Below are 18,548 nucleotides of genomic sequence, written 5' to 3' on the forward strand. Positions count from 1 at the left end.
GAAGGTGCAAAATTCTTGGCTATCTCTGCAGACATCAGGCGTTAACGTCTGCTGTGACCATTTGCAGATGAATGTTCTTGGATCCGTGTGAGAGGTTTGTGGTAGGGGTTCAGCAACTACAGGGTGGCTTTTAGAAATTGTACACCTGAAGCATGAGCAGTGTTAATTAAAGACCTGCTCTGTGCTCCTTTTGAAGCCTATTGTTGTCCTGTATATTTGGAAATGTTTAACAGAATAATGGAAATTTGAGGTCGGAAGGTTTCTCTCTCCCGAGATAAAGATGCAGTGCTCCTCATTGTACTTTTATCCAATGCAAATTCCAGTGCTAGATTATCCATCCACTTTTGGGAAGCTGTGGGGCAAAGGACCTATTTAGTGTGGTGGGCTTAGTATCCCATAACTTTTTCCTGCAATTCATCTAGTTTCTAAGAGGTAGACTTCTTTTATCTCTGGTTCCTTACCTGCCAGGATATTGCAATACTTGGGATACCTTATGCCACAGTATTACTGTGCTTGGCTTCTGCTCTGTAGTTGTTGGTTAGTTCCACTCTACCCTCTCTCCAAAAAACACCTTGTAAGTCAGTCCCGTTGTGATTTCCTGACTTCCTCTTCTTCCTCTCTAGCTTTTTATTTTCTCTCTTTCTTATCCTTCTAATTAACTGTGTGGAACTAAATGTGATGGTCAGGTAGAGTACCTTCCTGTTGTGTTCTGTGGTGCTTGTTCAGGGGACATGCACCCAAGCCCATAACATGTGTGAGTTAGAAAGCTGGGCAGTTTAATCTGTTCTTAGTTACTGGTCTAGTACTGCCTTTCCAAGGTTTGTCTCCCTATCAGTGCCTGTATTTTGCTTTTCCTGGCAAATACTCATGTTTGTTTTGATTTTCTAATTATTTTTCTTGAACCTTTTGAAATTATTGTTGCCTCTATTATATAATCTTCCTCATTCAGGGCAAAAGAGGACTTCAGTATTTATATCTATGGAAGCATCATTAGTAAGCTGTGTATATCAAATAAGAATGAAAGCAGATTAATATGGGGTTCTCCTAGATGTTTATCTGCTGATTACATATTTAACTTTTAATGTTTGCTTTCTGTTTACAGTACTTTGACATCTGCAGATTGAAAAATTATCCTGAGAATAGACTTTCGTGGTGCCCTGTGAAGTAATTAACTAGGATGAATACTAATGTTATTAATCCTCATTTTAAGTATTCACAAACAGTGCTTTATGGCATTATAGTCTATTTTCATATCTTTTCAGAAATTAGTGATTTTCCTTTTCTTAGGTTCTTCTAGCAGCTGCTTGGGAGAGTTGACAAGACAGGGTTTCCTGTTCTGCAAGTTTTAAAAAAACTTCAGGTTTTTTTTGTTCTGCATTTTTTTGGACTGACACAGAGACATTTCATAGTTGTCATTATGTGTTGGACAAGCCCATCCCAAAATAGCAAAGGGTTTGATCAAATGCATGTGCAGGGCACTGAAATCCATATCTTTGCTTGAGGCAAACAGGGGTTGAGCTGCCTCCCATACTGGTGTCTTGCCCTAACCATAGATCTTTTGACTGGTTGGGAGTGACTGTCTTTTTTGGATGTTATTTCCTTTTTAATTATCTGTCTCTCACCACTGGGGGAGAATGGGGACTCTGCCCCGGGGGCTGGGACCCCGCAGAGCCCAGTGCTGCCAATGCACAGCCATGTCCCAGCAAGCAGCAAGGCTGGACGAGCTTGGAAGGTGTGGGTGTGTGTGGCTTTTGTTTTGGCTAGAAATGTTGTCTTTGCAAGCAATGCATATGTTGCTGTGGAAAGTTTTGCTTCTGTCAAACATTTTTCTGGCAAAACTTCAGATTTGCAGATATTGGCATTTCTCCGCATTTCACAAATGGTCTAAATTGCAACAAACTGCTTTGCTGTAACTGTGTTTATGGACAACCCCCCGTCCTGCTGAGGAATTTTCAAGCTTTTGTCCTCATCACTGCTGAAGTTTTCATTTCCTCTATCCAGTAACTTGTTTCTTTGGAGTAGTAGACTCCATACAAGTGGTGGGACCTGATAGCATTACATGAAAATTATTTTTCCTGGGTAAACTTTCCTTTGAAAAGGTTTGCAAGGAAATTAGGGAGAATGGGTGGATACAATGTGCTTGTGTTTCTACAGCTTTGTTAAAAATAGTCCTTGTAAGACAGTGCCAAAAGAACAAGAAAACACCACCCAAATGATAGGGAAGGAGATAATGAAATGAGATAAAATGTGGTTAAATGATAGCAAACAGCTGTAGTAGAAGGAATGTGATGGAAGTAATAGATAAGCACTTGAGATCGGGTATGGAAGTCAGATTTAGCAATGTTAGCTCTCTGGGGGGGGATCACGGATGGAGATCTTGCCCCTTGCTGCTGCTTTTCTGCTGCAAGAGGCAGGCGATGAAACCAGGCGTGCTACATGGTAAGATTGTGTCCTTGGAGATAGACAAGCTAAAGTTATGAGGAGAAGGGGCAAGTCAGACAGATGGCTGTGACTATTTATAGTGTGGTTTAGGACATTTGTTACTTGATTCAGAAATTGTTGATATTTACAGTTTGTTGGCTTTTAGATAATGGTCCTCTTGTTGGATTAAATTTCTAGTTAGAAGTTATCCAGCTATCTTCTGATAGCTGGATAATCTGAAAGTATTGTTCAGAGAAAAAGTAATGAGCAGTGAATTGGTGAAATCAGTTATTAAGTTAATGGAAAAGTCCTAAAGATACAGTTTGACCAATAAAATGGAAGATAAATAAAATGTGAAGAAGTTTTGTATAAGATTTTCAAGTATGATGATTTAGGTCAAATTTCTGATATTCTCAATCAAAGATGAATTGGCAGAAGTGCTGTAAAAGTCTTCTATGAAATATTTTTTCTCATAAAGCAGATAGTACAAAAGAACCACCAGTGATTAATGTTACATACATCTCCACTGCAGAAAAGCAATAATTTCAACTTTATTGTTTTATATATATCAGATAAATCAAAAGTAAGGCAGAAGAAAACAAGCTGTGATCACAATACTGAGGTATTGATCTGATCATTTCCTAGCATCAGATGTTTTAGTTCTTCTCATATCTGTCAAACCTGTAATTTAGTTTAAGTGTAATGAAAATGTGTTTCTTAAATAGCCTAAATCCTTTAGGAAAATGGTGCTGTAAATATTGATGTAGTATGAACTGGGAGAGTTTTATGATGTTACATTTTCTCCAAGTGGTCTTTAAACCTTTCAAACTCATCTCATGGAAAGTTATAGTTGCAAAAAGAAAAAGGCATTTTTCTGGTTTTTTTTTGTTGAGCAAAAATGGAATATATTACTGTGTTCTAGGTGGAAGACTTTGGTTTTCAGTGTCAGCTTAGCATATGGTAAAAGTGTCTTTATTGGTGCACATTTGTAATTAATTTGGTATCTCTGTCCTACTCAAAATGTAACCCTTCTTTTTCTTTTGAGGGTCTTGGCTTATGGCAGTATAATTGCATCAGAGATAAGTAACTTGGCACTGTTTGAACAACAAGTTGCAAATATAACTCAGCCTTTATTGACGTTTCAGTAGATAGACACGGAAACTTTATTTACTAATTTTAGAATGGTCTGTGTAAAATTCCCCAAGGAAGATCACGTGAATTGCCTAAGATTTTTGGTTCATCTTAATTTAGTGCTAAAAGAAGTAAGACTGTACAAATACCAAGCTGTAACTAAAACTGTTATCAGTAAACAGTTTTCTGAGAAAGTAACTATTGGTCAGTAACCTACTCATGTATTTGGCTTAGCAAGGCTGGTGAGCCTTGTGATTTTTAAGTTTCTTAGTTAAAAAGTGAAGTAGATGAGGGATCCGTATGTTTTAGATGCTGAGAAATGCTTGGAAACCTGAAAGAGTTCTTTGGAATAATTTCAGAGTGCTCAGAATTCAAGCTTTGCAGACAATAAACTAGAAATAAAGATACTCTGAAATGTGAAAGCAAAAGTTGATTTTAGCTGAGTGACCTGTTCTGTGTGGGCCTGTAGATGAACTCATTCAGGTGTTCTTCTATTTGTTGAAAAAAAGTTCACTGTATGCTCACTACTATTGAGTGGTTTTGAAAATAACCCAGTGATAAAGAAGTTAAATTAAGGATTGCAGTGAGGAAAGACTGCATTTTTTTGGTCTTAGCCAGGAATATGTTTCCCTTCAGTGCAGTCACATAGGGCAGGATTGCAAAAGCATTGGAGCAAAAATGGCATGCATGCTATTCGTATCCTAGCTTGTAAACAGGAGGTAAGAACAAAATCACTTATTTTTGTATTTGTTTCACTTGATGCCCAAGTCAGTTCAGAGTGGTCACGCATGCTTGAGTACAAGGAGTAGCTGATCCTGGATGTAGGAGTGAGGAGCTGGAGTGTGCCAATTGTCTCTGCAAATGCTTGTGTGGTCAAGTCTGGTTCACTCCTCTTTCTGTTACTGAAGCCAAATCTAAAAATCTCCTCCAGAATTTTTTGTGCCTTGTCTTGCCATACCCCAAGTGATTCATCCGGCCTGTGAACTCCCATTGTCTGTTTAAATGTGGGCCATGAGTCTGTTTATCAGTCCTGGTGCTGACTGCTGTCGCTGCATTTCTGCTGTTCTTGTACAGCAAGTGGAAAGGAATTTGAGCATTTGCAATTTAGACTCCAGCTCATAATATGTGATTATTTTGTGACATGCCATTGCAGTGTTGCTTATAGAATTACATAATAGAATTAAGAGCTGTGCTCTTTTTGTGCTTATATGAGTGTACATGGCACGTGCTCTTGGGTTGGGAAAAAGTTAATGTTCACCACTTAAGTACGTGTACCACAGAAATGACTGGTGAGAAAATTTTTGCTTATGAAGAATGATTAAATAAGTTGACTATACATTGCTTGGCAACTGTTTTGATGCTTAAAATTGCTAGAATACTGAAAGGCAGCACTGAAGAGAGAATAAAATCTCTGGATATCTGAACAGAGATCTATGTAGTAGAGCACTTCAAACTGCAGAAAGACAAGTCTTCCTGTTTTTAAGATGCCTAAGTTAGTAATCTCTTACTGCCAGGTATAAATTGTGAATAAATTCTGAATAATTTATTAGGAGTTTTTCAGTCTTACTGAATTTGTTTTTCAAACAGTGTTTTCTCTTTGAAAACATTGTTTGAGAAACAAAGAATGTAAGTAAATGGCATTTTCATCCATAGTTTTTTTACTGTAAACTAAATTCTTCATTTCTTTTGGATGGTTTTTCTGGGTTTATCTCTGATCCTAGTTTTAGGACATCTCTGAGAAATCCAACAAAAATAAGGTGCCAGTAGCAGATCGTGCTCTGCCCTGGTCTCATGAGGTGCTATCATCCAGTGAGAGCATGTGAGGGATAAATGGGATGAAGTACCTTCTGTGTGGGGTGAAGTTAAATATGCCTTGGTGCCTGCCAGTCGTTGCAGCCTGTGGCCCCACTTCAGTTTTGTTATCTTAAGTGGCTGCAGGAATTACAAAAACTTCCTCGCCTCTCTTGGCACAGAGTGCGAGTAGGTGTGTGTAGTGATGTGAAGTATGGTGCCTCTTAAAATTGTTCCCTAGTTGTACTAGACCATTGATATTTCCCTTCCCCCTTCCCTGTCTTTTCTTCTCACCCCTGGGGCATGCCTTTAAACATGTAGTGCTTCAGTGAGCCAGGCTATAATCTAAAATACTGAGTGCCCTGGCAGCCTGCAGAATCCTTCTGGCAGATCTTGGTAGACCGGTTAGCACAACTGTTCCAGATTGATTCATCTTTTTAATGTATTTAGTTATTTTAGCTATCTGCATATTTTTTGCAATACTTTCCCTGCAGTTTCCCCCCACCACCCTTTTGTCCTCTTTTCTTTCAACCTCTGAAGACCTGGTTGTTGAATTATGGAAGCATTATGTAGAGAATTCTGTGTCTTAGTAGCTCTTTGTCAAATAATGTCTGTTGACCTTTAAATGCCCTTAAATTTGAAGTGAGATTTATTTTAAAATATTATGATAGATGTTTTAGAGAAGACTAGAAAGGCTTTTTATAATTTTTGAGTCTTATGAATTAAAAAAAATAAATTGCCTTTTAACTTGAAATAGCTGTAAAATCAGTAATTGATAGAAGTTGATACTAAATGTGCACCAGTTTAGCAGTCATAGTATGTTTATTTTTTAACATTTCCTGTTAAAGAAGAGAATTTTTTTATCTCCTGTTCTTAGGTAGTGTCAAGGTATAAGCCTAAAAAGATGTCTAAATATGATATACTTTAAACATGCTTGTTGTGGTTGCTGATTCAAGGAATTAAAACTTTCAGTGTAAATTTTTAAACATTGGTGAAATCTGGACTTACTAAGAGGTGATTTCATGATTTAATTATGTTGTTATACCTGCTAAGCCAGTATTAAGAAGTCAACAACATTTATAGAAAGAATTGTTTCTAGCCCGGTGCTACCTAAAACATTGTATCACGTTTTTGTCTGCTTCAAAGTAATGCGACATTAGAGTCCTTTGGGGAATTTTGTAGAACAGTAATGTTGTCTTTGAATTTTTTTTTAATATAAGAATGAATGTTATTTTTAAAACCTCTTAGTAGAGAAGTGGAATAGTTAAGGTAAGTACAGTGCTGTAACATAGATTGGATGTGTATGACACTTCTAGGTTATGTTGCAGTTGGTCATACAAAAAAATTCCGTGAGACGAAATGAAAAAAAAAAATACTGGACTCAACAATTGCAGCTGAAGTAGACTGTTCCAGGCACGTCTTTTTCCAGTGTTCTCTGGTTTTGTGGCGGCTATTTTTGTTTGGGTTGACTTTGGTTTTTTTGTTTGTTTTATTTTCTCCTTCTCTCTTGATCTTAATTTCGCAGTTGAGTTGGAATACAGTAACTTGTAGCACTTAGCCTGGAATAAACTCCAGGCAGGTCCTGCCTTGATTCTTGCTGTGGAGCCAGCGGGGCCGGGCGCTTTATGGAGACGATGCGCCCCACCCATGAGGCAAGGAACAATATGAGGTTTTGCGTGATCCCCATAGGCAATTTTGAGGTTGCAAATACAACGTGATGTATTTTAACCTTATTACCTAGAAGGTCAGTTGTCGCAGAACCTGTTTGCTGGGAATATTTGCGAATTCTTGAAATTTTTGGCAAACTTTCCCAGGAGTGGCCAAAACACAAGCGTAGAACAGTGTTGCAGATTACTCAAAGCAGAAGGGAATCTCCTTTGCTCCTCTACTCCCTCAGGTGTAGCTCAGGCTCCAGATTTGACTTGGGTTAAAGCTGCAGCCGTAGGAAGTCACCTGTGGAGTCTCAGCCTATTGGTAAAATTCTGTCATTTATGCCTGAAACATAAGAAAACTGTAGTTGGGCAGTTCACTTACAATTTTCATCATGTTTCAACCCAGACCTCCTGCACATTAAATGCACAGACATTTAGACAGGTGTTGTCTATGTATTTTAATTGGAAATAGTGATCCTACAGTTGCCACGTATTGTTCTAGAGACTGCGAAAATCCTGCTTCATGCCACAGTTTGTCGTTTTAGATATTTAAACTCATTGTACTTGTTTATTCAGTTTACATTTGTCTGCAAAGTGTTTGTTTTATAGTATGAACATTTATTCCTTTGCATATTTTCCATGAATTGCCAAAAGAATGAAATTTAAAAGAATGAAATCTACTTAAAACATGTGAACTGTTAGTATATTATTGTTAATATAAAATTTCAGTTATTATTTTAATATTGTCCTTACATGCAATATAAGCAAACCTGAGTATCATTTCTCAAATAACATTTAAGCTTACATGTCTAACTGATTTTTATTGTCTGCTGAGGCTGACATAATTATAATTGAGGGATAAGGGTTGCTAACATCTTGTGGAAAAGAGAGGAAATATGCTCTCTATGCTATCAAAATGACGAAATGTAAGTATTCTCATTTCCAGAGCCAGAATTCTTCAAAAATAGTGAGTATTAGGCAAAAGGATGCTACTGTGAAGAAAAGCATGAACAAACTATGCTAGAAACCATTCAGCCTCCAAGGAGAGATCAAAATTATTCTCAGTTTCTGGAAGTACCAGTAAAACTTCCTATCTGTAAATTATATATTTATTAACCTTGAAGTATCCTAGCAATAAGCTTCAGTAGGGCTGGAGATTTGTCTGTTGTTGCTGCATGCATTTTAAGTAAGAAACACAGGTATTTCTTGAAAATCCAGGAAAAAGGAAAGTTCTAAGACATCATTATGGAGGTATTACTGACAACACAAGATGTCCATGTGAAGAGGTGTCATGTGATAATTCTCAATCATATCCATTTATGTCTCTCTGTCTTACAAAAGGAAGCTGTTAAAACTACTGAGAAGTTACATTTTTTAAATTTAGTTTGGGCTGTTACCAGTGGAAGATGACTTTAGCCTCAACTGTTAGCACAGTAATGCTGCTTTGACCTTTGTAGTGTAGCAGCGCGTGAGCTGCGTTGTTTGCCAGCCTTCTGGGTAAAAATGCTTCATTCCAGCGTGTTCAGTCAGTTCATTCTTGGCTAGAAATTGCTTGCAGACAGCAGGTCACATAATAGATCACTTCAGCTTGTGTCCTGATGGCGTTGGATGATGTTCTTCATTCCAGCCAAATACATGTTTACACCATGATTTCTGTTTCTAAAATTTCGTTTTGATGTTCTCTCCCTTTTGATGATTGTGTTCAGTTCTGCTGGGCCTGTGTGGAGATAGGGAGTGAGAATCTGTGTGTCTGTACAGTTACTGCAAACTAAGTTATATGTGCCTGAGATGCTCCTCTTGGGAGGGATGCTGACCTTGTTGAGCTGAGATCCTTCTTGCTCAGTTACATTCCTCAGGGTAGGAAATGCTGACTCCAGCATCAGCATTTGTTTCTTCTGTGCCTTTCTTTAAATCTGAGCATAAAACTGACATTAGAATTCAATTGTAGTTGATGCCAGAGTGAGAGATCTTTCTTTTGATTCAGCTGACTTTTTTTTTTTTAATTCAAGTTTATTTCCCCTGTTGAAGGAGAAGAGTGACTTAGTTGGAGAGCAGCCAGTATTTTTCTCTTGTCATAAACTGGCTGGTCTAGTTGGTGACTGGCAGTTAAGGATCCTTCAGGTGCCTGTCAAGCTATTTACTGACTGTACTTGAGCAATAATATTATGTCAGCTGGTGTGATATTTTAGAGCAGCTGCTATTGCTGGCCACCAACAAATGGGCTTTGAGTGTAAGATTCATCTTGCCTGGTCACCAAAATTCAACTGGGTTAGTTATGTGCCTTCCCTTTATAGTTGCTGGAAAGAAAATGACATTTAGAGACTCTATTTTTTCTCACCTTGGGGTAAAAATCTGCAGTCAGATTCTTTGGAAGCAACTATCTCCATTAACTAAAATATCTGGGGACTGCTTGCAAGGTTGTAACAGGTGAGGATAGGGTATTCCTGCTCATTTTTAATCCCTGACTTTCATGGGCATATATTTAAATGAAAGGGTTATAGGTTGTCATGCTCAACAGCTGATGGTGTAGACCAATTGCTGTTTATCCCGTCTGTGCTTCTCAAGAGACAGATGAGATGTGTGGAGACTTAGCTGTAGAAGTGCAGAAAGCTTCAGATCCTGGAAATGGCAGATGAGGTTGAGGCATGAAGTGGTGACTGCCTGTAGGTATTTTTGCCTAAAAGTGTATTTGTGAGGTGAGCAAGCATAAGAACTTGCCTCTGAGCATTAGGTAGAAAAACAGGTAGTTCTTCCTTTATGATTAGGAATTAATATCTTGTGTTTGTCATAATTTTCTATTTAAAGGAGATTTTTCACAGGCAACTAAATACTTGTGCTGGAAGTTGATAGAGGTTAGCTGCCTATTTTCTACTTTACTCTTATTTGCTTATGTGCCTTTTCTTTCCTTGTCTCCCTCACCAAAATACCTTTCCTTGTCTCCCTCACCAAAATACCTGTTTTCCTTTTTCTTCCTCTCTTAATTACAGTATTTCTGGAGAGCTTTCCTTAACCTATTTTAGTAAGTATCATAATTAACACTTAACCCTGTATTACAGACAGGGTTTTATTTTTCTTTTGTTCTTATTTTAGCTGAACATAGTTTACATCAGGTTTTTTTACTAGTGTCATGTATCTGACATGTTTCTATGGAATTATAGCCTAATTATACATTACTTCAGTTAGTGAGCAGAAATACTTTATCATCTTCTCTTGCTTATTGTTGGTAAATACTTTTATCTGCTGAAGGCTTTTTGTGTGCTTGTTTTATCCATTCCTTATCCCTTATTGAATGTTTATCCAAGAGAGAAAACAAACCCTGTCAAACAAACCAAAACCAAAATTGCTTTATTTCTTATCTTTTTTTTTTTTTGGATCTGTAGTGAGCATGCTGTTTAGAAGGCTTATCTATGCAGTGGTTTTTGTAAGTGTTTAATGTTTTTGAAGCATAGTAAGCCAACTCCTTTTGAACTCTACAAATGAATATTAAATTAACTTCGGAAGACACACACACTTAAGAGCTAAGCTGAATAATTTTGAGCAAGGAGATAATAAATTGAACACTTGCTTTTGCAGGCCCAGATTGCCTTCCTTCAAGGTGAAAGGAAAGGACAGGAAAATCTGAAGAAGGATCTAGTGCGAAGAATCAAAATGCTGGAATATGCGCTCAAACAGGAAAGGTATGCTGCTTTTGTGAAGAGTATGTGGTGAAGAAATGCTGAAGACAGAAACTTTATTTTTGCCTTTTTATTTGACAAAACCAAGAAATATTTTTTCTGTCTCTACTCAGTTCTCAGATTGACAAATTTTACTGTACTAAATAAAACCACTACTCTAAATGTTTGCATTATGATAAGAACAATAGCTAAAATAGTATGGCTTGAAAAACATGCTAACAAAACCCATAGCTGATCAATAATGAATGCTTTCCCTTGGTAAAATTTCACTGAACTGTATAATTATACTCCAGAATTACAGTGTATTTTCATTTTATTCAAAGTAATAACTTTGTTTATTAATACTGAATCAACTGAAATCTTGAATAATTGTCTTCAGTCTAACGATTACTAGTTTTTAATCTTGCTAAGTTTTTAGTCTTTTCAGTATGAGAGATTCTACAAGAATATCTTCTGGAGGTTAATTGTGTGATTGAAAAAATGTTTATGTTTACCAGTCAATCAGTGTCTATTTCTTTGTTCATGGACGTTATAATACAAGTCCCCAGTTTACCATTTTATTATTATGTATACTTCCCTGTTATTCTAACCTTTGAGGCAAGCAAGTTGGTTTTTTATCATGTTTTCAGAAATCTCTGTATTCAACCAATTTATTTTAGGTGAAGTTTAATTTAAATTCTTTTAATTAGTGAAATGTGTTTTAAAATTCTTGAATAAAGAATATTTATGGTACTGCTGCAAAGCAGTCATTGCTTACATTATCATTTTCCTATCAGATAATTCCTGCTTTTCTTTAATAAAATAAGCCTCTGAAATAGTTTGTTTAGTAGAAATAAGATTTAAAATACACACATATGCAAATGAGGAATAGAATATCATAGGTAGATAATTTTAAAAGGACACCAATAGTTACATTCCTGTATTGCATTCAGATTTGCTCATCTTATATGGGCTGCTTTAGCACAGGATGTGTCTTCTACCATCCAGTTTGTCTCTTTCTGGTAGCAACCTGTTAATCCACTAGCATGGGGATGCAGCCAGGGTTCTGGGCAGCAGTAGCCCCAGGACTCCACTGTATTTTCTTCTGCTTTGGGGAGTTCTTAGTGGAATCCTTAAGGCAGATACTCTTTTTGCCCAGGCCTCGTTATGGTACTGATATTACATCAGAGAACACAGAAAAATACAAACTGTATGCATAATGGAGTTTGAAGTTTATGCCTGTGGAAAGGCTTACATTTGAAGCATAATTACAGAGCTTGGTGTCATTGGTTCAGCTAAAAATATAGCCTAAGTTTTATATATATATATATGTATATATATATATATATTCCGTAAGCATTTCTTGTACTTCAAAGCTGGTGGAGCTATTTCCTTACGTAAAAGTATAAAAGTATCTCTAACACTTCATGTTTATAACCCACAGAAGTTAGCAATTTAAAAGCGTCAGACTATGTAAATACATTTTTGTGTACTGTCAGAGAAACTTTGTAACATTAAAAAACCAAAAATCAGACTTCCATATGGATGGTAAAAATGTCCCTTGGTTTTATCGTGTAAAATCCACCCAAATTATGACATTTAAAACTTAATGCAGCAGTCCCTGTCAGGATTAGGAAAAAACACTTGATGGCTTCTTACTACAGTTTTTGCATCTGCATGTTTTATGTTTTGTGTTTTTCTGCAGTGTGTGGCATTAGCCTCGGATGCTCAGGTCAGTAGGCTACAGTCAGCTGATCTGATCCAGTGTGACAGCTCCAGTACGGGTGTGTGCAGTGGGTCTGTAAGCAGATGTGATGCTTGTGACTGCTGTGTGTGCTGGAGACAGCTATTTAGGAGTTTGTAGTTTTAAACAGCAGTTTTATTTGCCAGTTTCTAAAGAAATAGTCATGTATTTCTGCTGGAATTATCTCTCAGCAAGTGTTCTTGCTTGATGCTTCAAAGAACGGCAACATCCTGAGCTTGGGAGCACTGCTCTCTTTCCCAGCATTTTCCTAAATCAGCTGTCAGCCCAGGCAGGCAGTAGTCAGGATGCTGGTATTTTCCATTGGGTTCTTAGAGCTGGAAAATGAGACCCTACAAAGTAGGAGGAAGACATTCCTATCAAGTTTGGGAAAGGTTGGTGCACAGTGAGGGGGAAGGGAATCATTCCTGTATTCCTTAATTTCTGCTCTGGCTGTGTAGCATTTCAGATCTTTCTCAGCTGGATGAAATAAGTTGTGAGTAACAGAACAGAGTTTGAAATTGTGGACCAGAATACTCCATGTTCACAGTGCCCTCAGGAAACCATGAAAAAGAAATGAGAAACATTGTTTTCTCAGGTACATGCTTCTATGAGCTGCTATTATTTATAGTGGCTGCTCTGCATTTCTTTTATCAACCAAATAGTTTCAATTTTTATTATAAATTAACAACTTCGGGACCACTGTTGTTGTTCTCTATTTCATGTCATGTCATTTTAGCATGGGTAAGGTAGAAAATAAGTTTTACTACTGATTGTCATGCTTTTCTGGCAAATTTAGTTTAGTGTTTAGTCTTTTTCTCAGTAATTGTGAGGTTATCTGTGTGTATAGCAGGACAGATTATTTCTGCTGAAGTGTCTTAGCAGGCAAAATAGCAAGGAGCTTAGAAGGATCTAGTGTGTAGTTAAGTGCTAGCATTTTTCAATAGCAGTTTTGATGTAGTTTTGCCAGCATCCAGTAGATTGCAGTGTGAGGCTGTTCAGAGTTGAGGGTTACTTTTTATGACTTTATCAATACTTGCTCCACCACCAGTAAACTGCATTGGTGCCTTTGGATTTTCAGGAGCTAGCTGAAATGTAGTACTGTTTCTTTCAAGTACATGGCCTATTTCGGCTAGTCTAGCTCACTTCCTGTCTTAACATATTTCAACCAAAGAACTGGACTCCTGAGCCATGTCTCTAGTTGATTTAATTTTGTGTTGTTTTCTGCACTGGTGTGTCTGATCAGTGTAAGGCTGGCGCCTTCTCCCCTGGGTAGAATATCTCGCCGTGCTGTTCCTGGCAGTCGTTCTTGTTTATGTCTCTTGATTTGGCGGCAGCTCCCAGATCTTCTACGGATGTTTTGGCAGGCTCCCTCAGCACAGCTGGATCAGATGCTTCAGGTCTGGCGACAGATATTTCCAAGAAGTAGTGGCTTTTTTTGACTGGAATCAAATTTGTTTCTGTGTGAAGTATTCAGAAAAGTTTCAGTGCACTCAGTTTTAGGAAATGTGGATGAAGGCTTTTAGCATTTTCTTAAGCAATTCTTGTGTGGCAGCCATGTTGAATGTTTCCTAGCACTAAATAGAAGACACATAGTTTAGTGAAAATACTGCTAATCAAAAGAGGAGAATTGTGTAATGAAGGGCAGAATCCAGAGCAGTGGTAATATTCATACTCACCTGAGTAAGGGCATCTACCCAGGAACATAGTTTCACAGTGCTAAAATAGATTTCTTTCAATAAATGGAAGAATAGAAAAAACACCAGATAGGAAACACCTTCTATTAAGTTGTATCCTTCAGTAGTCATTTTCAAGTCATTTTTCTAGCTCTGCATACTGTTAATAATTCATATGTAATTTTCAGACATGGAAGGTACATTGAAGTTGAACAAGTTTCAGATAATAAATATTTGTTTCTTTTTCTCTCCTTTTTCAAACCACTGTCCTTTGACCAGATAATAAAAAGGTTGAAGAAACTTTCTAATAAATATTTGTTTCTTTTTCTCTCCTTTTTCAAACCACTGTCCTTTTTTTGAACAGATAATAAAAAGATTGAAGAAACTTTAATTTTCTTTATACTTTTTTTACACAAAATATACTTTATCTCTTTCTTGTGATGGTAGTATAAAACTACGGGATGTGTCAGCTAGAGTTCAAGGTGAGCTGCAGAAGGCCATTTTAAAGCTGTTAATAAGTGGGCCCTGTGATTTCTGCAAAGGTCAGAAAATTAAGTATTACAGGTGGGCAGGAGATACTCTGTCATTGTAAAAACAGAATAAATTAAAATGTGCTAATGGAATAAGTAATATTTTGAATTTGTTTAGAAAATAATTAAAGGTTATTTTGTGAAAAGTTTCATACCCTTTGATTGCAATATGTGTAACTGAAGGGTCAAGACTGCCTTCTAGTCCTGGAGTCTGAGTCGTGGTGTTCAGCCCTTTTCTTAGTGCACTTCAGAAAAAAATTGTTCATCTTTCATACCTGTGACTTTTTCAGCTGTATCCTAAAAAAGTGTCTAATAATAAATCTTATACTGCCTGAAGAATTGTAGAAGATATTTCCTAGATGACCTATTAGCTGTCTATATTGATTTTATGGGAGTTTTTTGTAATATTTTTCTGAACTTTAGAAGCTGACCACAGCTGAAGATGAGTTCAGTGTGTGACATATTCTGGCATGATACTCATGTTTCTGTTTCAAGTCTTTGTCCTGCTCAGGGACCTGTATTTATACCAATTGAATTTAATTCAGGTTTGATTATAGCATTGGGGTTTTTTATTGTTTTGTGCAGTCAGAGCTCTATTACTTTGTTTTTAACTTTTCCAGCGATATTGAAAATAAGAATTATTTTTTGGGGCTTTTCATGTCTTCAGTTGCCTCTTCATTAGAACATGGTTCTTTTGCCTTTTCTGTAGTGCTACTGGTCTCTGCCTGCACTATAGAAAGTTAGATCCTCTAAAATATGAATTCTTAGTGCAGCTTGGCCCTAAAATAAATTTAAAGGGCCAGTGGTATGCAGGACTATGTAATCTACATTATCCTCTTGAGGCAAAGGATAACAACAAAAGGTTTAAAAGCTGTTGCGTTATGAGGTGGAGCCAGTTACAAAATCCTGGTTATTAACAGTTTAAAATGGATTTAGAATGAATAATCTCATTTTGGTGAAATGATTTTATAATGCTTTTGATGAGTGGGGAAAATTTGAGTAAGAAAAAAGACTATTACTTTTTATTTAAGAGGGAAGTGAATTAAAAAGTGAGCAAACGTGGATTTAGGAGATGGAAGTAAATATACTGAGAAGTTAAAAAAACTGCAGTCTGAATCTTTGAAAGATGGATTTTGGAGAAAGTGAGATTGAGGAACAGGAAAGGTCCAAAGAATGATCCTTTCAGTGAACCTAGCAAACATTTTACTTATGCTGGAAATGATTAACAAAACTTGATAAGAAAATTAGTGAACGCATAGAGCATAGTGGAACTTTATATAAAACCCATGAACTAAAAGCAAATGTTGACTGCTGCAAAACTAACTTCTCCCTGAATTCTTTGAAGGAATGAAGTAGAACACAACATATGTCAGTAATCCAGATTAGAACAGAGTGTTAATATTTTTTCACTTCTGATAAGTCAGATCAAAATAGATTACATGTTAAGGTCTCTTGATTTCATGGCTGCATAAAAAATTGTACTGTTTAAAGTTGGTGACAGAGTGGAGGATTTCTTCATTCCTGATTAATCATTGCTTTTTATTTGTGGTGGTGAGGGAAAAGTATACATAGCATCAATATTTAACAATAATAAAATGCAGTTGTTTTACCAGAGTAACGTGTAAGAAATTGATAATTGGAAAAGGAAAGATAAATATTTTGACTGAGCGTTCAGCTTTGATTTTGTTCTACTCTCAGTTATTCTTTTCTGTACTGACCAAAATGTTTAACTTCCATCTATTACTTTTAATACATTTCAAGCACATCCTTTCTCCTTTTCTTGTTGATTGCTGCTCAGTTGAGTTAGAGCTTAGTGCTCTGGCTCTTGAGAGTTAGTTCCTTCATCTGTTGATGTTGCTATGCCTAAGAGGCACTTCTTCACTCTTCACTTACCCTTCTCAGTCAGAATTAAATGTTTATAATTAAAATGTTGCTGGATTAGTGGGAAGCTGTTACTGTTGAGATTGAAACATGATAACTACGAAGCGCTTTTCAGCACTGTTTTGTTAGAAGTAATGGGCTTTCTTGATGAAATAGGAAAAGGCAAAAGAAAACAGTAATATAATGAAGGTGTTTAAGAAGCAATCTAGAGGTGCAGGTAACTTGAAAACATTTTCTGCAGCCATTCTTGATATGGTCATATGATTTTAGTGAAAACTTGCCTCATACAATTGCAAAGTGTCAAACCCATTAATTTTTTAAAAAACATATTTTAAGTGGAAGAACTCCCTTGTGCCTAATGGAACTAATGAAACTCCTTTTCGTGTTGGTGCATGTGAGAGGTTTATTTTTTTGGTCTTTTTCAGCCTTTTTCTTGCTGCCCTGCACTTCACTTTGTACATTTGCATTTGAACTGTGTGTATGTGTGTGTAGTGTTTGATTGTCCCACCACTCCCAGCAGTTCCTGAGTTTTCAGCCTTTTGTTTAGGGTAGGAACTGGTGTAAGTGCCACTCTTCTACCCAGTTGTGAATGTATAAAACTTGCAATTTTCTACTTTTAAAGTTAGTGAGTGTCAGAGAAGGAGGGAACAGATTGCAAAACTAGTAAAGGCTCACTTTGCCTCATTTCTCTGTTGCAGTGTTATAAGACTACTGTAATGAATCCTGAATAACTGATGTGTGCATGTGTAATACCGTAGTACTGTGGTGTTATTATGTGTATTTCAAAGTCTGTACTTACTGAGTCTTTAGGATGAAGCTTCTCAAATTAAAAAGCATTTCCATTTTTTTTTTGTAGCTACTCTTGTTCATTGTATGTCAGGCTTTGTAGGTCTTATTACATTAGACATTCTGAAGGCTAAATATTTTTTGAAGAAAGTCTCCATTTTTGCACTTGGTCAAGTGGCAGACCTAGCAGCTTTGAGAGAAAGTGGTGTGGGTGAGCTGTCATTGCTAAGTCTTGTTTGGAATAGTTCTAGGTGAGGGCCTGCTGCTGTTGGAGAGCACAGCATTTTGAGGAATAAACCTAAAGTTTGCTTAATGGAGTGACAATATGAGATATGAAGTAGATGGCACTGAACTGACATGGGTAGTAAAAATGTTTCATAAACATTGGAAAGGAAAAGACTGGGGGGTTGGGAAGGGAAGCAAAAGAGTTGCTTGTGTACACAGGGAAGGAATCTTTTCTGCAGCAAGAACAGTTTGTAAAATCTGCAGTCAACTGTTCTGTGTGTTTCCTCAGTATTCACTATACAATTGCATGTAACCTTTGGAAAAAAAAATTTCAATAAAATTACCTATCTGAAGTCATGGTAAAATTACTTGGTTTGCTTCGCTCCCAACCTAGAAGAAAGGAGTGACTTTTCAATTGAAAGCAGGTGACATATATGTGTTTAGAGATATCCTTTAAATGTACTAATAGATTAAACATTTTTTTTTGTTTGGTTTCTTTGCAGGGCTAAATACCACAAATTAAAATATGGCACAGAATTGAATCAGGGAGATATGAAGCCACCGAACTATGATTCTGGTAAGAATTTAATGAGAGTGAGTTTATTACTGGCATAAAAGCTTAACTTTGTTATTTTAAGCTGTTGTGTTATGTTCAGCAAATGCTGAATTGATAGTATTGATAAAATAAGTCTCTTAATGGATCAGTAAGAATAGAGATAATTATTAAAGTCTATATTTTACTCTTGTACGATTAAAAATATATTCTAGTGCTCTAAGTGTCTATTAAGAAATCAAGTTAGTTTAGATTTTTTTAAAAAATCCAAATCTGAATGAGCAGACTGCTCTTGGAGAGAGTACTTTTTCTGTCCCTTAGTGATGTATATATATATTTTAGAACAGGATGATACTAGATTCACAGCAATAGAATCTGTTTATCTCTGGATAATTCTTCTGAATGAAATACATAGTTCATAATTTTTTGTTCAATTACCTCAGTGGTACTCCAGGAAAAAAATAATTAGAGTGCATTTTAGACATAAGTGAGAGTTTTTGAATGGGAG

General features: G+C 36.5%; 1 protein-coding gene across 6 annotated transcripts in view; it reads left to right on the top strand.

Annotated features, from left to right (window-relative positions):
* The window catches only part of STRN (striatin), a 68,257-nt gene that overhangs the window by 1,945 nt on the left and 47,764 nt on the right, over positions 1-18,548 (top strand). For all 6 annotated transcript variants that reach the window (XM_039719045.1, XM_039719044.1, XM_039719046.1 and 3 more), the window contains exons 2-3: positions 10,569-10,672; positions 17,991-18,064. In XM_039719045.1, the coding sequence (XP_039574979.1) occupies positions 10,569-10,672; positions 17,991-18,064 (178 nt within the window). The remainder of the gene's footprint in view (positions 1-10,568; positions 10,673-17,990; positions 18,065-18,548) is intronic.

Source organism: Passer montanus, unplaced genomic scaffold (assembly GCF_014805655.1).
Source record: "Passer montanus isolate IOZ18808 unplaced genomic scaffold, ASM1480565v1 scaffold40, whole genome shotgun sequence".
In the NCBI taxonomy this organism is placed as follows: Eukaryota; Metazoa; Chordata; class Aves; order Passeriformes; family Passeridae; genus Passer; species Passer montanus.